The sequence below is a fragment of the Oryzias latipes genome, chromosome 9 (assembly GCF_002234675.1).
Source record: "Oryzias latipes chromosome 9, ASM223467v1".
NCBI classification, from domain to species: Eukaryota; Metazoa; Chordata; class Actinopteri; order Beloniformes; family Adrianichthyidae; genus Oryzias; species Oryzias latipes.
In genome coordinates this window covers 14,527,905-14,555,465 of record NC_019867.2, presented here as the reverse complement: position 1 = coordinate 14,555,465, position 27,561 = coordinate 14,527,905, and the positions used below count along the sequence as shown (strand labels likewise).

Sequence of the window (27,561 nt, the reverse complement as noted above, 5' to 3'; positions counted from 1 at the left end):
CAGCTGTTGGACAGGACAAGTTAAAAAAAAAAAAAAAAAAAAAAAGAAGCAAAATCAAAGCACCTTAGCAAAGTAAACAATTATTTGATTGTTGTTTATAATGTACGTCTGTCTTAATATGATCAATTTTCGCTAGATAAACACTAGATTAAGATTTGTGCATCCATAGTATAATTTTACATAATTTATTTTAGATTTTTTTTTATTTGAACCAACATGGAGCCTTTTTCTTTTTTTAAATTAACTAAAGTGTGATTTAAAGTAAGATTTAGTGGATACTTCAGAACACATCAAGATCTTGAACTGCTTCGGATCCAATAAATCACAGAACAAATGTTGAAAAGTCTTACAAAAAACTGGTGTTAAGGAGTCCAAATGATTAGAGCACAGTCTATTATGCCTATTATTAAACCTCAGTCCCACGGGGTTTCAGACAGGTGAATGAAGCCCTTTGGTAGCCCCAGGACTGATCTACATTCGGCATAATATTATGGACATACAGTACTCTACAAGAGATTCTGGACCACACATCATTCATTCATTTTCTACATCCCCTTCATGCTGTTCAAGGTTACCAAAAGAAGCAAGCCAATCCCCTCCTTCAGGGTTGATGCACCGTGACTGTGTCGCCAGATCATTGGATGTATATTTAAAAAGAAGCAACCACACAAACTCACACCACAAAAGCCTGAGAAGTACTGCACTTTTTTCTAGAGTGAAATATAGACACAAAAAAAAAGCTGTGGAGAGTGAAGAAGCAGTACACACAATAAGCCCTGAAAAAGTTGACTAAGACATGGTTATAGAAGTGAAATCACTGTTGTAATTCAATGATGATATATTTTCAGTTGGATAGTTTTATCACTTCTAAGGTAACCTAACGTCTTAAAATAAACAAAGAAAACAAGGCCCTTCACATTTAAAGCTCACAGCGATTGCCTTTGCGCCAACCATATACTTCACCTACAGCAATCATCAGGCCTGGTTAAAGTCAGCCAGTTTCACTTGCGACTGACCATGATAACTGCAAAAAACTTCAAAACGCTGTTTATACTTTTCATGCCTAATGACGCGATTTTCTCCAGCATTTTGGTTGTTTGGTATTTTATTTAATGATACATGGAGATCTTTGAGATTCTGGTTATTATTTATATATAAAAGCTTGATTTTCTGAACATGCTTACAACTAAATACACAAGTTTGTGGTTAATTAAGAGAACGTAAGTGGTTAATCATGTTTTATTTATTTATTTATTTATGTTTGGCTATTAAAAGCTTCAACACACCCAAAAACTATACTCAAAAAAAAAAGTTAACTTTGAATTGAATGGCAGCCTGCTTCATATCTAAAGATAAAGTTATTTGCATTAGAAAGTAAATTGGCTATGCAGCAAAAATGAACTGAGTCAAAATGAATTAACCCAGTTATATTTTTAAAATGCAGTAACAGCAGTCTTGTTTTTGAAATCCTGGGCAGCGCAAACCGCAATTTTCGGGGATCCAATTTTTTCTCCACCATTATGTCTTCTAACTGCTCGATATAAGTATAGGTTACATGGTGCAAAATGCACAAAATGCAATGTACTACGGTGTAAAATTCTAATTGTGGGCGATGTCATCAGCTTGTGTCACATTTCACTGTAATCCCTAACAATGGCCTTGGAACTAATGTAACTCAAGCGATTACAAATCGTTATGGCACTTTCCATCAACAATGTACGTTTACCAGTGAATGGTGCATTGTCTATTAAATGTAAAAGGAAAGATACATTTCAATTCATATAAAAAAAAAAACTAAAAAACTGAAAAATTATAAGATTGTCTATATGATATTTGCCAACCTATTTGAACCCCTTCTATGGTTCAAAAAACGTTTATTTTGCCTTCTAACTTAAATACACAAGTCATGTTTTTGTCTATTTTTCAAAAAAATAAATTATAAGATGGGTTTTTGTGCTGGTCTTACAAAGTATATCAAATTTCAAATTAAAAGTCGAATTCAAAGCTTTTGTTTTGTAGATACACACCGGAAACGGAGAGCTAAGCGCACTGCTTCAGCTTGACAGCAGGTATCGCTCTCTCCACTACATCACATCACTGCAGCAGGACCGTGAAGGCAGCATCAGAGGAGAGCGGGCGGCAGCTGGAGCTCACTTGTTCCTCCTCGGCAGAGCCAAAGAGGCGCGCGTGCCTGTGTCCTCTTTAAGGATACTTTACCCTGAAAGGACATCACAGCAACGTCTGCAAAAGGCAGTTTTACACCCTGTCGATAGCGGGGGAGAAGGACAACTTTTGAGAATTTTTCTTTGAAATTCTTACATTTAACGTCATCCCGCTTAACCTTGGAAGTCACACCTGATAGTTGTAGTGCAAGGATGGGACCGCTGCTGCTTGTCATCGCGTTGTGTTTGGGTGCCGCTGTCCCGCGCCATGTGGAAGGTGAGAGGAAAAGCTTTCAGTACTGTTAAACCTCCGCGCAAAGGTGATCGATACTAAGCAGGACATTTTGACGAATCCTAATGAAAGTGATGAAGTATTGATTGATGATGGGCGATTTTTATTTTGAAGTATGAGCTGTGTTTTTGAACATATACGACACTTGTTTTGATCAAACAAACTATAGACACTTTAATTGGATAGAGTTTGTGTACAAGAAAAAAAAAGTAAAATAAAAATAAAACAAAGGGGCATTTTTATTCATCTTCACAGCCATCATCTGATGCATGTCTAGTATTTCGCCTGGAATTTATATGAGAAATTACAATTAATCAGAGTCCAGGTTTAGCTTTCCCATTAAATGCTGTGATGTATTACATTTGAATAAATTAGGATGAATTTCAAAAAGAAAGAAAAGCAAACACAAAGGAGAAGATGCCATGCATGTGTGGAGACAGAGACTAGAAAATAATAGACAGAGCTTTCTCTGTACCAGCCGCACTGTCACCTCATGAAAATAGTCAGCTAGGGCACTGCAAGTTCAATTTTCACTGTTGCCATTAGCCGTCCAGGTTAAATGGGAAATTGCCGCGATCTGGACTGACCTGTAAGACACAAAAGCCCATCCGAACCGTCTGGCATCCGTCCGGCTCTCTTGGGTGACAGAAACGTCTCCGTTCTTCCCAGCTGTGCGTTGCCCACCATTGACACTGAAAAGTACCTGTGGGATTTTCTCCTGTGAAGACAACTACAGCAAGTTAATGGAAGTGGGTCATGCCATTTTCCGTGTCTCCATCAATTTAACAACATGCTTGCCTCAGGAGTCACACATGTCAGACAGACCTCAGTCTCTGCACAGAGAGTGCCTGTAGCACCGTTTCTAAGGCTCCCTAAGCCACAGTGTCAACTCCGAGTCAGCCCCTACAAGATATAATACTCCCTGGATGGCTGTTGTAATGATTGCTTAGGAAAAGTAGGGAGCTACAGTGCTGCAAGTTCACTTTTTCAATTAAAAAAAAAGGCTTTTTGAAAGTTAAAAATACAGCCATGTGTATCTCTTAATCATGCATATCTAAGGGAAATTTGCGGTGCTGCAAAGGGATCTGGGTGCGACTTTTTTCAGGGGCGGATAAAGTTGTAACCTCCTTCACAGCGGGGAGCGGCTTTAAGGAGATTGATGTGAAAGTTATAATGAGTCAAGCGACACTAGTCGAGAGCATTAGGTCGTTCGAAAGCGTTCAAACTTGAGCGTTCAAAGACACTGGGGTTTTTCTTTTCATGATTTCTAAAAGATAGCGAATGGATTAGGAAATAACACAGAAAAACAACAATAAAAAAAACAAAAAAACAGTTGGGGATGTCATGGAGGGCTGCTGGAACAAATCGATGTGGTGCAAACATTCGCCTTCAGCTAAAACAGACAGCATTGTTCCAAGTGAGCGTGCAATACATCACATCCTTTGGTTGGGTGCTGGTTCTCACGCATTGTTTGTCTGAGCACATGACTGTGCCCGGTGTATGTAGTGCCTTTGTGCCTGGATAGTCACTCCTAATGAATTTTATGCATATCAATTTCTGTGTCAGTCTTACTATAATTGCTGCCCAATTAAAGCCTTTTAGGCAGATAGAAAGCCATCTGGAGCGCGTGTGCAATTGTCCGCTGTTAGTGAATCATGATTAGTGTTAATACTTTTGGTTTGCTGCTTGGTCTGAGCAAAGATTGACAGTAATCGGGCTGCAGGAGTTGGACATAGAAGTGCTTGAGTGAAAATGGGAGTGGTGTTGATTATTTGCTGGGAATATCGAATTGAGAGTAAAAAGGGTTGTCTGCTAAGGTAAGAAATTTGCTTAAATGCGGAGATGTGGCATTAGAAATAGAGCATTTGGTTGCGTTCAAAGACAACTCAGAAAAATGTCAACTGCTTTTTTTGAATAGAGAAATATAGCATTCATATGGTTGGCTGTTAAATCACTATTAATGGAAGATTGGAGTTAATGATGGCGGTTTAGCCCTGATAGTAACAGTTAATGTGTCTTTTAATAACAAATTTCAGTAAATAAAAAGGTCAGACCTCTGGTAGACCCTCAGCCAAAGCAATCATGTGCAAATTCAACAAGGTGGACGAGAAAATGGACTCAGCTAACTGACGCCATCTTTTAAAAAAAAAAAAAAATAATTCCACCTATTTATGGGAGTTAATTGAGCCATTAATCCTACTAATATTTGAGTGAAGGATCATTTTTCTCTGACAGTGACAATTTAATGAATAAAGTGCTGTTTGTCTTGTGCTGGTAGTTGGACCTTAGCAGTCCTGCCTACATTTCATGCTTGACTTAATAGCAGGGCACTCGAGGGACGACTATAAGAGCTGCAAGGACACACGGGGAGGAAGCGCTTATCCAAGAACTTTATTAAAGCCATGAGACACAGTGGTAAAAACCAAGCAAAACAATACTTCATTATAAAACAAGAGTTTTAAGTTATTCCTTTTTTTCCCATTTTGTCTTTTTTTTTTTTTTTGCAACTGTGCATGCATGTATCTGTTCCAAAGAGTGCAATTCTACCCCTTAAAATAGTGAAGCTTAGGATGCACGGTGCTTCAGGCCCAGTTCTTGACTCACAAGGTGACTCCAGGCTTATCAGCTCTGCATTTGTACATCAGAGAGAAAAAAATGTGAAAGTGTTCTCGCACCCTTTCCAGATAAAAGACAAACACAAAGGCTGATCAGTGGTAAAAATAGCTTCTTTTCACACACAACCTTCAAGTATGTTGTGTTTTTTTTCTCCTTAATACTTCAAATCAATGTCTGCTTCTATTAAAAAAAAAAAAAAGCCCTCACTGGAAACAATGATTATTAATATTCTCAGACACGTTAAAAGTTATTTGCTGAAAGCTGCACATTTTTGATAGCTGGCTTAAGCAATACATTTTCTGCATTTTAATGAAGCTGGAGTCAAAACTCAAGCCAATACTCTGCCAGGAACAGAGGGCCCTGAAAATAGTAAAAAAAAATGATGATATGAATGTTAATTTGTAGTGTCAGTTCACGTTCAGTGCACACTCATTTTTCTGCTAAGAACACGGAGCAGCTTATCATCTTATAGTCTGAGTAGACCACACACTGGTTTTAAGTAATCCCACTGGGTCACGATTAATGACTCAACTGTGGGCAGCCTCCATGTGTGTGTGTGTGGGTGTGTGTGTTAAAAAACAGCAGATAATAAAGAGCCATGATGGCCTGTCTGAAGGACCTGGACTGTAATAAAACAAAAATAGCCCAAATTAAACCACATTTTGTAACATAGCAAACTTTTTATGCAATTTTGTTACCATTTTTTTAAATGTAAAATTACTGCATAAATCTGAGTTTTTTGCCTGCCAGGAGACAAAATATGTTCCTTCCTTGTTGATAACTAGGGCTGCACGATATGAGAAAAACTCGCGATATGCGATATTAGTGATCAATATTGCGATGATGATATAATTTGCGATAAATTAACAAATAGCAAAAACAACAAAAACATTTCCATTTCACTGCAAAAGTTTAATTTAAATAAGAGTCAAAATACCTTCAATTATTCTCCAAATGACCCTCGTCTAATTAGCAGAGCAACCTCTAACATAAAAGCTTCATCTGATTGGTCAACAATGTGAAGGGCTCCTTCTGATTGGTGAAATGCATAAATGGATTTTTTTTCAATTCTTTAATTAGTTCAAGTTGCCATAAGATTGTTTTAGCACATTTAAGGTTTACCATTTATTGCGATATTCGCTGACTTTTGCAATATGGACATTACACAGCTTGAAATCACGATAACGATAAATTTGCGATTAATTATGATAACCAAACATGTTTCAGTAATATTGACATAAAAGTCACATATTGCAGGGGTTAAAACTTAAGGAAGGAGAGTAATGTACTAAAATATGAGTACATGATAAAAAATGTAACGTAATTGCCATAAGTTCCATTCTGAATTATTTGTCATTAATTAACTGTGCTAAAATGTAACACTCTTTTGCATATTTCCACTTGTTACATGTTGACAATAAATCTTTCGACCTTTATTGCTTAAAAATAGACAAAGAATGCTTTTGAAAGATAACTCAGTTTTAGTTTTTGCAAGCACATAGATGACATCAAACATTGTAAAGACGCGCTCAGGTCTGGACATATAGTCATGTTTTGGGCCATCATTGCTTTAAAAGCATTGCTTATGCTTTGGTAAACCACAGTAGCCATTTTTTGAAAGGATTAGGATCAAAAAATGGTTCTCATTTTCAGAGCGGATCACCAGGGCATCTGGATGTAGTTGAACTTTTGTATCAACTGAACAATTTCCATTCAGTTATAATAAAATAAAATAAAAAAAAGAACTTCTAGCCTTGGGGAACTCTTACATGTTTTCAGCCTTTCATGCTGAGTTGCAACATTATTTTCCTGCAGATTAGGTTGAGGGGATGACTTTTGGTTGGCTTTGTGGTCTTTACAGGTTTTTCTTGTTTGCTAAAACAACATAGTCCTGTTGTAAAATATGTTTAAAAGATAATATGTTGACATCTTATCGTTTGGGGAGATGAAACTGTTTCTAGCACTCAAAGTACTTTTAATATATATAGAGAATAATATACAACAAAAAAGCATGAAGGTGTGCTGATGGATGAGTGTCTGGGAATGTAAAGAGTATGTTTGTAAATGGAGCCAAATCAACAGAAGCCAAACCAAAAGTCTCTCCGAAGCAGGTCTACGGCGGATCTTTTATCCCTGTCTTCGGATTTTTAATAAACCGCCCCTGTGCTGGAGGAGGAGCAAAGGGGCAGGCAGCAGGCACAGACTCATACAGCCCAGGGCTGGAACATTATCAACCATGATGTTTACAGTTACACCACAAGATTACCCAGGCTTTTATTATTGTTAACGTACACCACTACTAATTATTCACTTCATTGTTTACCAGCTAAACATGTCCTTTTAGACGGCTTACATCCAAAAACAGGGAGATTATACAGGTCACCTTGTTACTCTGCTGTCTTCACCTGCTTTTAACAAGGTATTTTACTAAGCTTGGTCTGTTGTTCTTTGGTTTTGAAACCCATCTGATGTCACATAACACTGAGGCAGTTGGTGATTCTCGACTCTTGTGTTTAATAAAGGGATGAAAGTAGGTGGATTGATTCTCAAGTGTACACAGAGCGTCTGCTCGGCCAAATGGAGCAAAGCAGAGTGAGCAGCGTTTGAACATAGACCAAAACATACTTTAGAAACAGCACAAGGAAATGGGGGGGGGGGGGGGGGGGGGGGGGGGGGGGTTGAGAAAAAACTTTGATTAGGTTGAGATCAGGATCTCAACCTAATCAGACTCCATTCAGCTGCATGAGACAAAGCTGAAGGCAGACGGAAAGCAGGAGCCATTCTGGCAGAGATTCCCGTGGGGGTCCAGACTCTGAACTGCCATTGAATTCAAAGGGTTCTCAAATGAACGATTCAAATTCTCTGTCGATTGAAATAACCACCTCTCTACTCCCATTTCTATGATTTTATGTCTTTCTCCACACGTACCCAACTAGAATTAGAAGAAGGAAATATGTTTATTTTGGCATCATGGGAAGTTTAAAGGCTAAAACCCTTAAGCACTAACTAATGTCTCTGTAGTGGGTGTGTCCACCTCGGCCCGTAAGCACAACACATGATTTTTGGATAAACTGCAGCAATGTTCCAGCTTTAATGTCTGAGAAATTGTTTCAACCGGTTTAGGTTTGCTTGGATTCCAAATGTTAAAACTGCAATGCAATTTTCAGAAATAATGAAACCCTTGGCTGTAGGAATGAACCAAATGTGGTTATATTTCCGCGCTTATCCACAAAACCAATTGTATTCTTATAAAAAAAAAAACAACAAGCTTTAGCCTGTAATAGTTGGGTATTTGTCCTTGTCCTTCTCTCTATCTTCTAACCATTCAGCCTCCTTCTACCTTTTTTTTCCCACCAGAATACACTTGAAGGATTTTCTTTTCCATATAAATAAAGCTAGAAACAATGTTGCAAGTATTTATTTCCTGCATGCTGTGCACCTGGGAAGGGAAGCCAGTCAAGCCGTAATAACATTGAGGAGTTGAAGCAATCAAGCTTTGCTCCAATCTGATAGTGTCTGTGCTTGGTTTTGTCACACCAGCACATTTTTAATAAATCGGTCTCCTTATTTGAGCTCAGTGGCTTAAATTGTGACATCTAACAAGCACTGGGTAGACGTGACCAAATCACGCTCTTGTCATTTTCATGGACAGAAAGTGGCTTCAAATTTTTGTACTAATGTGCTGTTTGATATTTGTCTTTGTTTCCTTTTACCTTATATGTTATCTGTCTGACCGTCTGTTCTCTCTCCCATTCATCTGCCCTGATACAAAGTATAGAATGACTTCAGGCAAAATTGACATTTTTGCTGTCAAAGATTGATCTGCTATTACTAAAGGATTATGCGAATACTAAAAATTTCCTTGATGTCAAATCAGATAGAAATATAGAATTGAAATGAAAAAAAAAAACAGTTTTTGTCTGTTTTTCCCCCTTTCTTTTAACATTTGACATAGCTTTACATGACAAACGACTGATACATATGGAGGAAGGCAAAACCCAAGCTGGTCAGACTGTGTAACTGTGTTCTAAATAAAAGCAGAAATGATTTCATGTCATCAGATATGGTGATCAAAGGAAGATATGTGGGATTTAGAGTAGGACAATCTTTTCTGAGAAGAGGATCACATGACTCTTGGATGTAAAATACAGTCACAAATGAAGATGTAGCTCCTCAGTAAACACTGACAGAACTTTTCCGATTTAAATAAAGGATTTAGGAAGCTAAAGCCCACATAAGTTGCTGCAGTCACTGCCAGAATCGTCAAACAGATGTACAGATCAGTACATGTTTATTTTATTTTCAATTAATGTTGCTGTTTTAATGCATATCTGTACAAATCCTCTTCTATATTCTACAGAAGTTCAGACCATCCTTTTTCTGCCACTTTTCAAAGTTTCTTTAGTGAAAACAATGGGAGAAATGCGTCTATGAACTGTCACTGATCTCTTCTATGTAAAAGCTGACCTTAGTTTTGTTCGTGCAGATTTTTTTTCTCCTTACAGCTCCAGTAGCATTGCTCCGCACGCTGGTTTTTGTCACGCAGTTTGCTTCTAAATTAAGGCTCTCTGCAGTTTAGCTGCTATATTATTCATCACTGTTTGAGCTGTATAAAATATTAATTTGTGTGGTCCTATAAACCCGACTCTCTGCACCAAGCTAGGTGTGGGAAGCACAAATGCATGCAGGAATTAGTGATGACTCTACCCGTCTGGCTAAAATTAGCAGATGGAAAAAGTTAAAAAGTGTAAACTAGTCCCTCTTCCCTCTTTTTGTTTGTCCTTTCTTGCACGACACACTCACACAACCTGTGAGCTTTAGTTTGAGGCTTTATGTGGATCTGTCCACCACATTTCGACAACAATTTTCTTTAAATTGACCTTCTCGTTTTGCAAATGCATGCTTATCTGGGCGTCTGCCGTTTAATAGTGCAGTAAATCAGTCAAGCAAATACACAGAAAGACTAATATTTGAACTGTGTGCATACTCAGTGACACACACACACAGATAGAGGAAAAAAAAGGAGGTAAAATATATCATATTTGAAGGTTCAGTTGTAACCCTTGATGACACATCAGCAGTTGTAAGGCTGCTATATGCAAAGCCTTTTCTGGCTCCACAAACAGCCTCTTTGAGTAAGTCCTCCTGCTACAGTGTGAAACTCAGCCCCTCACAAGTGGTGAGCAGGATGAAAAAATTGAATTTGTCAAGCCTGCCCTTTTTGGTATAAACAGTGCACAGCTTTGAAAAGTGTGTGTGATGTTTGGGAGTAAACCACCTCTTCACGCTTTTCCAGCATGCATTTCATGGAGTCGAGTATTATCACTAACTCTCTTACGGAGTTTTGTTAGTCAAACAAACAGTTGCATTGTGGGAAAGACCTGTTGTGTGTTGAAACAGGGAAAAATGCCTGACTGTGTGTTACTTGCAACGACCCAGTAAGTAATAGAAAACTATCATGCTGCTCTAAAAGACCTGCTGTGACATTTGCATACCTCTCCTGTTCAGAGCCCGGGCACAAATTTACATGATCTCATCTGTTTCAGACTCTTGACTGATGATGTGATATTTACCCAAAGCACCCCCTATATGACTTGCAGGATGGTTTTGCACTCACCAGTTGACCTGAGCAGGTAGAGAAACGCTGAAGATGAGTGGAGAAGTTACTTAAATAGAAACATGACAGTGACTTAGAAGATGCAGAGCGGACTTTGATGTGCCTGCCAGCCTGGGAGCCAAAGCTCAGTTGGTAGTAGATGTATTTTTTTGAGATTTGCACAAGTCACATTTGCCTTAAAAGGTCTGACGTTAAATATTACTGGGAGATTCATAGGCTCTGAACATATTCTACTCATGCCTTTTCACTTTTTTTACCTGCATATTTAACCAGAGCAAAGGGGTTTTCTGATAGAGGTTCGGATTTTTTTTTTTTGTGGCAATTTTAAGTGATCTTTTTTAAAGCAGTGTACCTGTCTGGCTAACGAGTGCAAGACGAAGGCTTATGTAATGCTCTCATATGTTCCTGATTTACAGGCAGCTGCAAAAAAATTGCATCTCATATCGCAAATTTATTATTTCGAATGAGCAAAAATCCTTTTTTCCCTCATGTCAGCAGAGCAACTGTGGTTTCAGACCGTCTGTTGGCCAAGAAATAGCCAGAGATGTCATTTCCCTGAATAGCAAAAATGTCTGAATGCACTTTGATTTTAGTCGAACATGTACAAGCTTTGCTCTTTTTTTTTTAACCCGATGAATTGTTTTTTGAAGCTATCTGTGTTATGCTAACTTCAAACACTCTTAAAAACTGTCACAGAAGACTGTTTGAATGTAGTGCTACTCAAGTCTTTGTGAATTTTTAATCAGACCATTGCTCATAGAGAAATTGTCTGTGTGGCCAAATCTGTCTCACATCCAAAATGCCACATGGAAAACATCATGGCAACAAGAAAGCTAATGAGGAAACCATTTAATGAACAGGGGCAAAAGAAGTGCCGCGCCGAGCCGTTGAATATGCATTAATCCTGAAAACTGACACACTTTTCACCAAAAACGCGTTTTCCCCTTTTCCTATTTAACTTCCAGCGCCTGTTAATCTGCAGTAGCACTTTTCATCACAGACTTCAGTCTCTCCACAGAGCGGATTCAGATGAGATGTGAGCCGCACTTCTTTATACATCTTTGATGAATCTTTTTAGGCTGCTCCTGGGATAAAAGCATGAATGTGGGAGATCTTGTCTGGAAAAAAGGTACAAAAGATGGGAGATGTCCAAGTTTGTAATGAGGCTAGCAAGGCTCTTGGCTCACAAGCAAACTAGGGCATCTGTAATGAGCGTGCAGAGATGAGGGGATGGGGACAGAGAAGAAAGAGAGGCGCGCTGCAAACCTGCATTTAGCCAAAAGCTTTACTGTCAGCCGTACAATAAATGCGTGGAGAAAGGAGGTGTCAATCATATTAGAGCTCCCACTTAACAGAACCCCAAACACATTTGGTAATTACTCCTCCCCTCATGCCTTAAGGCTAATTCTTGGAACTAATCGAGTGAATTTTTTCTTTTAAGAACATGAGGTTTTGCAAGAATTTCCGATATTAGATAACACAAAACAGATCTTGTCTGTAATAGAAACACAAACAGTTATCAACCATTAAAGTAAACATAGTTTATAACCAAGGATTTGATTAATACTGTATAGCTCTGCTCTGCACTGAAAGATGCTTGCGTACGATAGATAATGCCTCATTGCCAGGGCGACATGTAGTGGCAGAGATATTGTGAATCCATTGAAATATTTTTGAAGCCAAATTGGCTTTCCTGGCTCTTAATTAGCAAGAAGCTGAAATAGAGCGCTCGAGAGTGATATTAATTAGCACAATCCATCAAAAGGCATTGTTATTATGTTTCCGTGCCAGTCTGTTCTTTTGACAAAGGGAGGGGAACCCGGCGTTGTTTAATAGTGCCTGCTCTTGACTTTTGATTACCATATAGTTAGGTAGTGAGGTTTAATAACCTAGACCTAATTTGTCTGCAGAACTGTCATGTTTGTCAAATATCTGTTCCAAATAGATTCTGTAAGCTTGTCTCAAACAGAACCAATATGTGTCATGATCAACATTAATTACACTTCACCATAGGCCTAAAGGGATAGTTAGGAAAACCTCATTAACTTACCCCTGAATGATTTATATCGGTTAGAGCACCAGTTTAATACGGGGGTTTAAATGAGGATTTCAGTTTTTTGAGCAGTGAGCCCCCACCAGGTCCCGCTCTGCCTCAGGGATCTCTGGAATGAACCCGATAAAAGGAAATAGTGATGTTTGTAAAAAATAAATGCAGCTAGTTTGTGATGAAGAGTATCTTAGATGATGTTTAGTGATTGCATTTTTTTATTTGATTAAACAACAAGGTTGTAATAAATCTTCTAACAAAAGCAGTTAATAATTACCCCTGTAAAGACCTATGCTGCTCTGAGGCCTTTTGCATAGAAAACATGATATAATAGCCTTTTTACTCTGCCCAATATTACCTTTGAACCCTCACTTCTATGTGATTGCTGTTCTTTTCACCAACTCTCTGCTGAGAATTGCGGAGACTCCAGGGTTTTGCTTCTGCGTGGAGTATGCTTTCATCTCCAGGAACTTAAGTTCCTAAATGTTGGACAATCCTGGGGACTTTGCAGGTCCGGGTTGGAGAGCACTGATACTGACCCAAGCCCATAATGAGGCAAGGCATTGATCTTATTCTGAGACAAAATCCCTGCATGCACCTCTGTAGGGCTCATACAGGATGTACAGTATTGACAGCAGAAGGAAGGACTTGCATATTCTTAAAAGGACGGGGACCTTAAGATTAAAACTCTGCTTTTTAAACGTTTTTTTACTCTGCATAGTTCAGGTTTTAGCCACACAGCACCGTAGCCTCCAGGTCTTATCTGAAATTTAGAGCTCCTGTGGGAGTATAACTCAAAGGACAGTTTGAAAGCTGAGCTTGATTTATTCTCACTGTGAAGGTAAGGTTGAGGTCTTAAACAATTACAAGCATTTCTTGAGAAGTGCCCCTAAACAGGAATACCTCACACATGCAGGACGGTCCTTTGAGCTCTCCGCCTAGGTGGGGGTTTGACGGCAGTAAAAGCTGTTTTTTTTTTTTTTTAACAAGGACTGCAAAGACCAAACTGGGTGCAGACCTTTGAAATGTTAATAACATTTGCCGAAGCTGTAAAATCTCTCAGCCTCTCTGTGACCAAAGTTCAAAAAAATATATTGATTATGGATGCGGATTGTTGGTTAAAAAAACCCGGGTCTTACGGTTTACTTGCACAGAGCTCTAGTGTGCATTGATGGAAAATGCAATGCAGCAAAACATATTTATTAAAAATCCCCAACATCATACATGTATACGCATGTATGTAGATGTGTCCGTGTCAGCGTGCAGTCGTCTTAAATCCAGCACTCACTCTGGATTTATGGTTTTCAGGCAACGTAGGTGGTACTGGACCTTTAAAGTGCACACACACTGACACCAGCTGAGAGTGGAGGAAATAGTGTGGAGGAAAAAAAACCCACAAAGTTTTCTTTTTTGTTTATTGCTGAGTTTCAAGAAAAGATAAAGGCCAATGCTGTTTCTAATATAAATATAAAAATAGAAATGCAGAAATTCTCTAAGAGCAGAAAAAGTGACTCTTATAATACATTTTTCTCGAGTTCATACGTTTTAGTGTCATCTCTGACACTCCAATGAAAATTGTGTTTTTAATGTTTTCTTGTGGTATTTTTCTCATTGGGGAGGACATATATAGAAAAAAATTAAACTTCAAATAGCATTTCTGAGTATTTCTGTATTTAAATCATTGTGAATCAGGAGCAGAAGAAAAAAAATCCAGTTGGAAAAAGTCTGTAGCAGTGACACAGCGACTACGATCGGCAGGCCACAAGCTTCCTGCTCCGCTCCATTCCGATGCATCCACATGGAGATGACTAGATCCACGTACATCTTTGTTTTTCCTGTCCGAGCTGCCATCTGGCTCACAACTGTACGGCTGGATAGCTTCTATATTGCATGCTATTTTTGTTTTTTGGTGCTGTGAGGGGTTGTACGCTAACGGGAGAGAGTGTAAACAAAGAGATCACAGGAAATGAGGGTAGGCCTACTCTGTTCTAACAGTCCCCCCATAACTCAGAGGTGAATTTCTAATGAACTACTGCCGCTCTGCAGAAACTACAAAACGACACAGTTTTTTTTCATTTTGTCTAAAAACGGCATAGTTATAATTAAAAGATCACTGCAAACACTTTTAGAATAGATCAAAAGATGATCAAAATGGGACTTTAAAAAAGAAAATAGCTTCTTGGTGATGATTGTCAATATTTAGCACTTTTAAAGTAATGTGTAGTCTTTTCATAGGCATTCTCTGATTTAATATAACATTATTTGTTCTATGGGCTGCTTTCAGCTTCTTCTGTTTCATGGTGTCATTGCTCTCCAGGTTCTTTTCTCTTTCACTCCTTCTATCTCAGTCCCTGTTTTCTGTACAGAGCAGTTTCTGAACAATACGCTGCATATGCTTCTGAGTTCCTGGGACCACGCTGTGTCTTTTTAGTCTTCCAGGGATATTTAACATTTTCAGCCCTCGCTAAACATCTTCTATCTCTTCTCATTCGCCCCTCCTCCCCGAGGCCAACGCAAGTTTATTCCCTCTGGCGATTACATCCAATTAGGAAGAGTGAGGCTTTCACCCCTCCTTCGTTCCTCCGCTAACAATGCGGGATGGGGGCTCGGTGCGTCAGGGCTTTTCCCGTCTCTTCTTTGATGTAACAAAATACACTCTTGGAAAGGAAACAAAGATCCAGTTTATTTTTTTGTGTTGGGATTCATTTATCATTTGGTGAATGTTGAAAGAGGAGCTCTGGATGTGGACAGCTACCCTGAAATCTGTGTAAATATTTGCCTGCATATAGTCATTTTAATTCTAAATTAGAGATTCATTATTTTTCTTTTTATCAACACTGTCATCCGATTGTGCAGCTTTGATATTTGTCTTAGAAGTGTGAGATTGGTGAGATTGTGCATAGGCCACATGTATGTACAGAAAAGTATTTAAAAAAAAACAAGTTTTTTGATAAATTTGTCAATAAAAACAAAAGTTAAAAAAACATATCTATATATATAATATCTATATATCTAATATATAATTATTTTTAATGTTTGTCAGAAGTATCAGGTTAAAAAACGTGTTACTTGTAACACACTTTTAGTATAATTTCATTTCTTCTTCCCGGATTTTGCATTTTTGTGAGAGATTTCTAGACAGAATGAGAGCCATTAGATACTTTTTACAGGGGTTCTCCTGTTCTTATGATTTTTCTTGTTCCTTTTGTCCTTAATCTTGTTTTTCTTTTTCCTATTTTTTTGCTGTTACAGCTCCTGTTTTATTAAGGCAACATGGCTTAACCTTTGGGGCTCCTTGTCTAATAATTGAAGTAAACAATGGTGTGTACACAAAAAGGATGGAAATTACCATAAGGTGTCTGAAAACAGCTCGTGCTGCACGCGCTCCAGGATTCAGCGATAACATTCGCCTTTGTTTATTAGTTTTGCTCATTTCCACTGAACTTGACCTGGATACGTGCCGCTGAAGGCGCTGTTTCTTTAAACTGCGCCTGGGCCTTTAGGATGTACCCTATCCTGCCTTTTGTAGCTTGACTTATCTGCTGGGAACTCTCAATTCTATTTCTTTTTCCATTCATCTTTAATCCTTTTAATTTCTCCTTTTTGGTGCTACAGATCCAAAAAGTACACATTCTCCCTTAACTTCTAACTTCTCTTAAATTTGATAAGATGAGTGTTTAAAACCAAACTGTGTTGCCATCTTACATTAGTCATTTACACTGTACTGCTGTGTATGCCAGTCTTCTGACTTTAAAAAAGAAAGGCCACAGTGTTAATTGAAATTGTTTTGGGATCATAAACACTTGCATATTTTGAAGTCTTTTTTTTTTTTTTTTTTAAATTTCTTTTAGATTTACCTAGATTTTCTAGACAGCCTCAACTTTCACTACAAGGTTTTCACATTTCATCAACATCTTTCATTCAGTCTTTTTTTTTCACTCCTGTATTCTTTAGGTAGGTTCCCAGCATTATGTTTGGCTTTACTTTCATCAACTTTAAAGTAAAGGCTATAAGGCAAGACTACGTCATACATCACACACCTGGTTTTTTTATATACTCAGATTTTCAGATGTTCAAGCTTTTGAGATCTTTGCCTTAAACATCTAAAAGATGTTGGAAATAATAAAACTAGTACTCTTTTTCTGACAGGAGGTGGATTTGTTTATTATTTTCCACTTCTACACATCAGCCACTTGTTAATAGAAGACTCTAAGGCTGCACTCTTGCTCCTCTGACAATAGAGCAGAATGAGGACGGATGGGTTATTTACTCAAAAAGAGATGCTGTTTACCACTTCATTTGGCATAAAGGGGTATGATACCGCACCTCCGTGCCATTAGTTTGAAGACGGCTAATGATAAGGAAGTGCTTCAACAAAGCCTCCCTAATTAATGTTGGTATTGTGTTTGTGAGTCATTTCACAGTTAGCCACCCACTCCACAGCAAGATGATTTTATGTTAATAAGCAGTGCTCTGATGGAATAAACACTTAAAAAAGATGATGGTATGTGGGAGATGGATGTTCAGAGAGCATCTGCTGTTGTCTGCAGGGTGACTATGCGTGTGCTGATGCATGTGTGCGTATCAACTACAGACTCCGAGACATTTATTCCATATATTCAATGCTAATGCACAAACTTTGGCCGGTAAATCAAATTCAGGTGTGTGAAACAGTGTTACACAAATTAATAAATAAATAAAGTTAATAATAATCATTTCAACTTTTAATTTTAAAACTGTACTTTTAAGATTATTTCTCTTTCACATTTATAGTTTTTTTTTTAATTGGGCAATACAACTTTCTAAGCTGCAACTTGAATCATGTGCTAATTAAAGGCAATTATGTTGCAAATTAAATTGGTTTATATTAACATTTTTAATTACAACTTTTTAAACCCACCATACCTGATTGAAACAGCCCCTGTCTCGTACTGGCTGCTCTTTACAGGAGACAAACAGGAAATCCAAAACACTTTTATGGATGATATTCATAACTGGAGACACTTGACAGACACGGATGAGATTTACAAGTCTCACCTAGTGTCAGGGCTGGCAGCATTAGCAGTGACAACTAACTGTCATTCTCTATGTCGCACTGTTAAACTGGAATGCCATCCAATACTCAGATTGTTTTTTTTGCATTGACTTCTATAAAGGGGAAAGGAGACAGTTTTAGGAAAGCAAGGGTTCATTCTTTAGGATGCCTCACATCCATGTAATTCCTAATTCCCTATATACAGTGTAAACAAATAGCATAAACTTAACACATATTAAAAAGACTAGGGGCAGAGAATACTTAATTGATATCTTAATGTCTTACTCAAGTCGCTCAAAATTGTGCATCAATTTGTTCAATTATAACTAAAAACAAGTTGTGGCTTATTTCAATATTTTATAACCTGAATGATCAAGATTTATCCTGTACATTTGCTTTCTTTTTGTTTTAGTCTACTTCTGTGACAGGTAGACTGTGATTAAATACTTTGATGATGTAATTTCCTGCCATTTCACACTTTATTTAAGGTGAAGCTTTTCTTCACTTCATGCAGCATACCATATTTACTTTCTGCTTTGTTTTGTTCCAATCTTTTGAAAAAAGGTTTTCGTAGTTTTGCACTAGGGTTCTGAATTGAAATTTGTTGAGAAGGTTCTTAGACGAGTCCCAGGCAAGGATGTGTTCTTGGTTAGTTACAGCTGCTTGATTGATTATTTTTCTCTGATTATATTGTTCGCATGTGTGTGCATATAAACCAAGTTCCAACGACTCCTCTGGGTTTTCAACGTTAACAACTAACATGCTTATTGTGAAACTTTATTACTCCTCTAAAAGAGACTAGATTAAAGTAGCATCTAGAGAAGAATGAACACACACTGCACATTCTTTCTTTTCACATGTTGTATTCATGTTGGGTTTAATGTTTTATGTGTACCCTCATTCTCAGGTAGGTGTATGTGTGTGTATTTTATGAATGCCTTTCTTTTTGAAGGTTTTCATACTTGCTCGTCTTGTGCAGTCACACCTCTATCTTGACTGAACACCTTGAGGCCATATCAGGCTTCCACTGGACAGGCTAGATGGTTCCTATTAAGATTATTGATGGTTATTACTGCCTGCTGGCTGTCAGTCAGTCAGATTAAACCAATATGTCCTAGGATAGAGGCTTATCGTGCCATAGAAAGGACTCTCACCTGGGAAGGAGGGACAATTTAAATAATTAATCTCTAAAGATGTTCATGTATTACAAATGCATAAGGGGTTGTCTCAGTGTGCATCAATCTTTGAGTGTTTATTGTATAAAATAGTATGATATTCTTCTTGTCCAGTAGCTGACACTCCTGCTCACTACTTCTTAGGTTAATTCATGGTAAGTACAAAAAAAAACATAAAAACTGCCCATTTAAGAAATTACCAATGAAATTACCAATTACCTGCTCTTTTTACTTGTAGGGAAATCACGGTTTTGTTGAGGGCTTTTGTGCGAGACTCTATTGAAAGAGATGCACTGCAGTTGCAAAATCTTGCTTATCTGTGCAAGTCAAAGAAATATGTACACTTGAATTTTTTTCTTTGAGAACACCCATTCGATTCTGCACGATGAAAATAAAGCCATAAGTGCAGAGCATCTTGACCTGAGTTATATTCCCTTTTTCACAAACACTCATAAAACAGCAATTGGGTGTGACAAAATAAAGCTTGAAGCTCTGGTATAAATGTTGCAGTCCATGTTTGAAGGGGGAAGAATGATGAGTAGAATTCCAGAAACATCATACTTTGTTACGGCAAGAGGTTGAGGAAGTACCCAGACGCAGAGAGGATGAAGGAGGCAGGAGGTTGCAGGGGAGTGGGAGCTTTAATACTCAAAAACGAAACAAAACTACAAACCAAAACCACTGCTGTCGGCAGGCAAACTCGAAACACTAGAAACAGGTGATATACACGAACCGGGGTGGGACAGCATAATAACACACTATGGACCAGCACAGGAGGAAGGGAAGGACAGGACTTAAATACATATAGGACTGACGAGACACAGGTGAACACAATCAGGACAGATGGGGACCAAAGTAAAACTCAAAGCCAAAGTACAAAACAGGAACCTTTCAAAATACAACAGGAAGTGAACTAAAAACACGCCAGAACAAAAAGAGAATCAAACCACAAAGGCAAAGAACTGAAACCGTAACATACTTACTGTTAAGCATGGGGGTGGAAGCATAATGCTTCAGAACTGTTCTTCCTCACAGGGGACAGGTATTTTGATCAGTATTTTTAGACAAAAACCTTTTTCCATCAGTGAGAGCATTGAGGATGAAATATGGCTGGATCTTCCAGCATGACCTTAAACACATCGTCTAGGCAATTACTAGGTAATAAAAAATAAAATAAAACATTTTTAGGTTCTGGGGTAGTCTCCAGATCTCAATCTAAAAAGATAATCTGTGGAAGGAATAGTCTGTTATCCAGTGATACCCCAAAAACATCACAGCTCTTCAGAAGATCTTAATGGATGAATGGGCCAAAATAGCAGCTACAGTGTGTGCAAACCTGGTTAAAACTTACAGGTAACCTTTTGACTTCTGTCATTTGGCAACCAGGGTTTCATTGCAAAGCACAGAAGTGAACAATTTATTTTCTTTATTATTGCACAAATAAATTATTTTAAAGTCATACAACATGATTTCCTGTGTCCTCTTCTCACATTGTTTCTCACAGCTGAAGTGTGCCTATCACAAACCTCCCTCATCTTTTTTAGTTGTACATCTTGTGGAGTTGGTGGCTGCCAAATACCTTTTTGCCCCCTGTATGTATGAATGTTTTTGTTAGACTCAATAATGTTCATGCAAAATAAAAAAAATAAAAGCTTTGCAACGGTGCCAACACCGTTTGCATGCTTCTATAGGGAACAGGAGCCAATCGTTTTGCACACTTATGCAATCTTGTGATTCACCACTTCAACACTTGGATAAACAAAAACAGCAGCTAAAACTTCATCTTTCCCCTCTATCTTCTCAGCCTGTGTATTTATGTGTGGGAGTAAAAAGTTGTCTGCACTTGGAGGCATATTTTATTCTCTGCTGCTATTCCCTTTGTTAGTGTGTAATTGTGTGTGTATACTGTATTTGTCTGAAGAATTGCAAGTGTGTGCCTTGACCCTTATGGTAAGAGAGGAGAAGAAAGGCTGATAAAAAAAAAAAAAACCCACACTAAGTGAAGCGTGGAATATGCTTGGTTGAGGATTACATTGGCTCATGTGCATGGGAAAACACAAAAGGGAAGCTTCTGCTGCCAGACAAATGAGAGGCTGACGAAGTGCTTGCTTTTGCCTTTGTGTGACTCTCAACTTCAGCTTTCCTTTAAATTTCAAGCTGTATGAAAGACTGCTTATTTCTTATTTCAAAATTCACAACACTCTTTCTTCCATTGTGTTTGTAGACACCGCTTTGCTGAGTGGTGTTTAAATGTGTTACTTTGCTATTATTCTAGTTTTTCTTACATTTTTATCAACATAATTTGCTCATTTTGCTATAAAGTGGTTCTAAAAGATTTAATTTCATTAATGATATGCCTATAGACTACCAATGTATGTCCAGCTTTTAACTCTTATTTTAAATAGGTAAAGGTATTGGTCTAAAACTAGACAAAAATGTCTTGTTTTTAAGGATGGAACAAACAGTAGGTCAGGTTCTAAATACATAAGTAGGATCAAACGTTTCTTTCTGAATTTTGCTTACTTTTAACCTGAGTCGGGCCTTGTCCAGTCTCCTGTGGGTCCATTTATGATGACTCATTGTAAGACCATTCGTTTTTTTAACCCTTTAACATCAGAAATGTCGCTCTTCGAAATACAGTTACTCTTCAACTGTTTATGTGATCTACATGAATCAGCTTATTCTGACGCAGAAAAAAGTGGCTTTGCACCGTTATGCAACATGTTACTGATAATCAGCACAAAGCCGCTTTTTTCTTCAATACAGAATCAGCAGATTTTAATTGATTGTTTAAGATATTTTGCTGCTGTTAAGTGTTGCATGTCAGTGCAACGCTTGCTTTTCTCTCTTTCAAAATACGCTGGATTTAAGTTAAATGCGCAAATGGTTGAAAAGTTTGGGGAATTGAAAGAATGTGAAGCTAAAACTCCGGTGCTAAAGGGTTAAGTTCTAGTGGTTGCTTTTTTTAGTAGTCATCAAATACTTAGACGAGGGGTTTCAAACGCAATTGTACAGGGAGCCGTAAACCAAAACACAATTTTGGTCACAGGCTAAACAGGATAAACATTTATTGAACATTCATCCACTAAACTTTTAAAACTTTAAAACTTTTGAGACATAACTTCTTTGAACAATAATATGAATAAAAACAAAAAGGAGTATTACTGTGGAATAATTCGATTTTTAGTAGTAAATAAAAACCTCTAATAACTAATAATATTTTGCACTTCATAAAATGAAGTGCAAACTATGCAAGTTAGAAATAAAATATACTTTAAAAGCAAAAGCATTCAAATATCAATTGTCATTTTATGTAGATGGTTAACATTATACCATCTTATAATATGAATTTGCTGCTTAATAAAACAAATAAAACCTGGAAATATAAATAAAAATGTGATTTTCAGAAAAAAACAAATCTGTTTTCTCAACCCTTGTGTCCTTTTATTAGAGCTGGACGCCCGGGCTTCTGTATTTAACAAGTTTGTTTATGCGTGGTGTGAGGTCGTGTGTTGTGGAGATTTTCAGGATGGATTGCAGATGCTCATCAGTGAGATGACTCCTGTGTCATCTCACTGTTTCATCTTCATCAATGAGAAAAGTTTCTCACATAAAAATGTGCTACCAAACATGCACAAAGTTTTGGCTAAACGAAAATGGCAAACAGGGTACCCGAGTCAATAAACATACAGCCACATTTGAGTCCTATAGCTATACAACACATTCTCACCCCATCATATATGGACACATGGGTGGAGACCCCCCTCTGCGTCACATATTGGCGCTTTGGATGAAGCCAACTCGTCATTTTTTGACGGACTGTCTGCTCCGATTTAATGATTTAGGTAAAGTCAGAATGTGTCAACAGATTCTGTCTTCCTCTTTAATAATAATAATAATAATAATAAAAATGATAATAAATAAAAAAGAAAAGAAGACCAAGATGTTTTTTTCCCCCTCATATAGTCTGACAGCAGCGCTCCATGTTTTGCTTTAGCTTAAAATAGCCTATATTTTTGTTGGTGTATAAAACAGAAATTAAAGGAAAAATTTTGTTATAGTTGAAAACGTAAATGAATTACTGGCGTTTCCGGATCTCCTATTTTCAGCATGTCTGAAAACGATGAGGTGGGCTCACCTAAAGCATCGATATGTGACGCGGCGGGGGGTCCTTACTCATGCATGCATGTCTGCCGAGTTGGGGTGAGAACATATTGAGCCATAGAAACTGTGATAATTTTAATTTTCTCCACTATCAATGCATATTCTGCCTTGTAAGAACTTTTGATGAAACACCCAATATATATATATTATATAAAAATTATTTGTGAAGTTTTTTTATTTCTAAATCTAAACCCCACCTCCACCAGAGGACACAATAACTTACTTTGTGCATGTCTCTGTGTTATCAGGTGAGATTGATGTTATTTTGGTTTATTTGTAGCCGAATAAATGCAGCTATTCAATAGCTTTCACAGTGTCTGCTTAGTGATCTATGTGGCCTCAACACTCTCATATGCTAACACCTAATTGGTATTCAACTTAATTAAGCAAGCACTGGTAAGCAATATCATTAACTGTATTAGGAGACAAAAGACTTACATATTTAATCTGCTTTGTAGAGCGGCAACTCCTAACTTGGGTCTTGTTAGGCCATCCATCCGCCCGTCCATCCGTCCATCCATGCAACCATCCATGAAATCATATTTCTGATCGTTCTCTCCAATAATAGTAGCATTTTTAGCCATCCCTTGCATCGAATGGCCTTGGTCTAGTGCTTTTATAGCTGTGTATAGCTTTCAGGGACATTTTTTTGCAGCAATTTCACAGGCAATAATAGAGGTTGAGGATTACAGTAATGATGGCAAACAGGCCAAATCTCAGCTACAAAGATGAAATGGGGCTTGGAGGCTGGGCATGCAGCAAGTCAGCGTTTCCAGCCACGTGAAAGAGTAAGGAACTCAAAATACCAAATTCTGCTTACCAGGACATCAAATTAGTGCAAAAAAACAGAACAATTTTAAATTTAAATCAAAGTAATATGAAATAAAAACATAAAAAATAACTTTATTCTTTAAAAGTCACACATAAAGAACACCTGAAGTTACTGCTCAGTGGTACATCAATTTTGCTTCTAAAAAACATTTTCTATATTAATTTCTAATTGAATAATGATAAATAGCATTATTTAAAGCTAAAAGCCTGATTTCACCTTTTTGGAAGACTACAGTGAGGTTTACATTTATGGCAAACCAGTGGAAGGCATGTGACCAGGGAAAAGCATTTCAATTGGTGGGGGATGGGCTCTGACAGCATGCCAGGCTATGTTTCATGGCAGCACCTAGGAGTACCTATATCGGCAGGATACCAGGTATAGGTCTGCAGTAGGCCCGCAAATATATCGTTATCGCGACATTAAGCTGTGCAATATGCATACCGCAAAAGACGGCGAAAATCGCAATAAATGGTTACCTTAAATATTCTAAAACAATCTCATGGCAGCTTGAAATATTGAACAAATGAAATAAATCCCTTTATGCATTTAACCAATCGGAAGGACCCGTTTACATTGTTGATCAATCAGATGAGCCCTTTTATGTTTGATGTTTGCCTCCTACGTCGACAAGGGTCATTTGGAGTATAATTTTTCAACTGTTGCAGTGAACACGGAAATTATGTTTTTGGTTGTTTTGCTATTTGTTTATATACCGCGAATTATATCGTTATCGCAATATTAATCACCAATATCGCATATCGCGAGTTTTCCTCATATCATGCAGCCCTAGTCTGCAGGTAGCAGGTGTGCTGGACTTTACATAGCGTGTTTTTCTGTGAATTACATGTCAAATGTTAAAGCACATACAGTCGTGCCTTGCAGTTTATTCAGCAGTTGAATAGGCAGTGTTACATGCAGCCGCACACCAGGATACTGGGAGGAAGTTGTTATTACTCCAATAATTCACTTTTCTACCTTTTTTTGTGCTTTTTTTTGGTCTCTAAAGCAGCAGATGGTGAAGAAGCAACCTCCGCAGGTGGGATTTTTTTCTTTTTTTTCTGTACTTTGTTTAACACAATCACCCATCTTCTGTTTTTTTTGCATCAGATTGTATGCGTGTGGACTTAAGAATGCAGAAATAGAAGGAGACTTACTAGGTTTTAACATTTGGGCCTGGATTGTTTTTTGCCTTTATTATTATGGGGTAAAACATTTCTCTATCCACTGATCAAACCTCATCAGCAGCTTTGATGATGATTATTTTGTGGCTGTTCATTTTGTATTAAAATCTCCTTCATTAGAGTGGAGGAAATAGTACATCTGTTTGCAAGAGTTTTGTATTCTGATCATCACAGTTCAATTTGATGCAGTGATTACTTTTGTGTGATTGCTTTTTGGTAACTATTCTATTCACCTGAGTTTTTAGCATCATTTCTGAGTTTTGGTAGACCGTCTTTCAAGTGTGACAGACTTTATTATCCATACACTTCACAGCATCCATAACAAGAATATTTTTTTTAATTTTAAATGTGCATGCAAGTGTCCTCAGTGAAAATGCTTCAGTTTTAATCTGTATTTGAAGAAAACTGAAAAAGAAAAAACGTAAAAAAACCAAAAAAAAACCTACTAATTTTGTTTATTAAAGAATCAATCTATCTGTGGCATGCCTCAAAAAGACAAATATTATTCATCATCATTTAGAATGTAATTAAAATGTCATTTAACGTTCTGGAAAAATACAGCATATGAATACAAACCTATTTATTGTAGCTCTCTACTTCTTTCATTATTATAATTATTAATCTTTGCTCCTTTATTTCAATCAAAGTAGGTGAAAACAGTACTTAGCTTTAATACAATGAATGAGTATGAAAAGAGTAGTGTGTGATTGGTCCATGTGTTTAATGTTCTACAAAAATTTGCTTTAATTACAGTTGAACACACCTTATCACACTTTAAAATAAGAAAACAAGTTGCTCAATTTTTAGTAAAGCGAAGATCACTGCTTCTTTTCAACTCTGTCCAAAGTGAAAACCAAAATGTTTTCCTAAATGTTTGCACATTTCTAGAAGGCTGTCTGAAATGCAACGATAAGTAATGTTTTTTATTTACACTCTTAACATTTGTCAGTGAGCCATGCTCAATACTGTTTATCTTTTTCAAATGTCAATTTATTCCGGCTTGCTACGTGTTAATCTTATTTATTAGGGCTTATTTTTTTATTTAGCCTATTTCTGAGCATGTTTTATTACTCTATATGTAATAATTTAACCAACAGTTCAAGAAATAATTACAGGATTTCAAAATGACCTGAATTTGATGTGATCACTGACCTGGAACTGGACTTTCAGAGAAAAATAGGGCAGCGTGATTTGAAAGGCCAAATTACTTGTGATGGGTTTGAAGAATTTAGCATATCAACTGCTCTTTCACAACCTTCATAAAAGTAATCTCCATAATCTGGAGCTTTGTCTGCACAAGTAAAATGAGACCTATTATTCATCATGTCTGACCCGTTTTGAATTTGGGACTGAACAGATTTCATTTTACTTTTTCTGTGTTACATCTAAATCTAAAGTTTGAACCTGTTTATGAATGATAATGTGATTATGTACACTCCAAATGGAACACAAAATTACATTAATTGGATGAAATTTTTTAAAAAGGAGACTCATGAAACAAAATATATATACTGTAGTTTATTTAGTTCATAATCAGTCTGTAAAAAAAATTTTTTTTTTGTTTCCCACAAAGTGCCTGTTATAAAAAAAGAAAAAAAAATGATAAAATGATCAAAAACACTGCATTTTCAGTAGAGAAAAGACTCTCAAGGGCATGCTCAACATATATGTTTTTCTCTACTGACAATGCAGTGTTTTGATCATACACTCATTGCACAAACAAAAGTGCGATCATATGTATTTTTTTCTATAAACTTAAAGTCATTTGTTAGGGTTTATTAATTGAAAACATGTTTTTAAATTCAGATTAATCCAAATACAAATCCCAGTGTTAATCCAAACATTTTATGAATTGTGATGTATATTTGCTCTCAAATTGTCACAAACTTATTAAGAGGGTTTTTCAAACCATTCACAATTCGATGCAGCCTAGAAACAGCAGAATAAAACTTTCAGCTTTCCTTTATTCCTTTTCATTTCATTGAGCATGCCCTTGAGAGTCAGGATATAGTCCTGACATTTCTGTGGCATTTTGTCTGCCAATAAATCCTCTCATTCAGGGTTTCTCTGGCTCCTCCTACACAACTGCTGTTATCAATGTGACCTCCCCCTCAGGATATTTATTTGACATATTCCAGAAGCAATTGTTTTGGTTTGTCACCTCTAAGTGCTCTTGCCTGACTTTGCCAAATGCTGACTGGCTTAGTAGCAAGGGTTCATAAGAATGGCAGACTTAAGAGTGACTAAAAAGCCTGTTGGTGGAGTGACTCATCCTCAACACCTTGATGCAGTGTTTGGGGTGCACAGCCAGCTTTCATCAGTGGAAAGGCAGGATGGGTGAACTCATGGTGAGCACATAAACCAGTGAAGCCATCGAGGAAAAAAAAAAAAGAGGTTGGGTTAAAATAGATTTGACACAATTAGGCCATGTTAGATTTCC

The 27,561-nt window shown here is 37.3% G+C and overlaps 1 protein-coding gene across 3 annotated transcripts in view; it reads left to right on the top strand.

Moving 5' to 3' along the window:
• The first annotated feature begins 2,086 nt into the window (after nucleotides 1-2,086).
• edil3 (EGF like repeats and discoidin domains 3) overlaps nucleotides 2,087-27,561 on the top strand; it is a 130,896-nt gene continuing 105,421 nt past the window's right edge. Inside the window, exons 1-2 of one of the 3 annotated variants that reach the window (XM_011479263.3) lie at nucleotides 2,087-2,439; nucleotides 24,950-24,976. In XM_011479263.3, coding sequence (XP_011477565.1) covers nucleotides 2,376-2,439; nucleotides 24,950-24,976 — 91 coding nt within the window. In that variant the 5' untranslated portion in view covers nucleotides 2,087-2,375. Of the gene's footprint in view, nucleotides 2,440-24,946; nucleotides 24,977-27,561 lie in introns of all 3 variants that reach the window. The other 2 variants (XM_011479262.3, XM_011479264.3) reach the window with 2 other exon arrangements.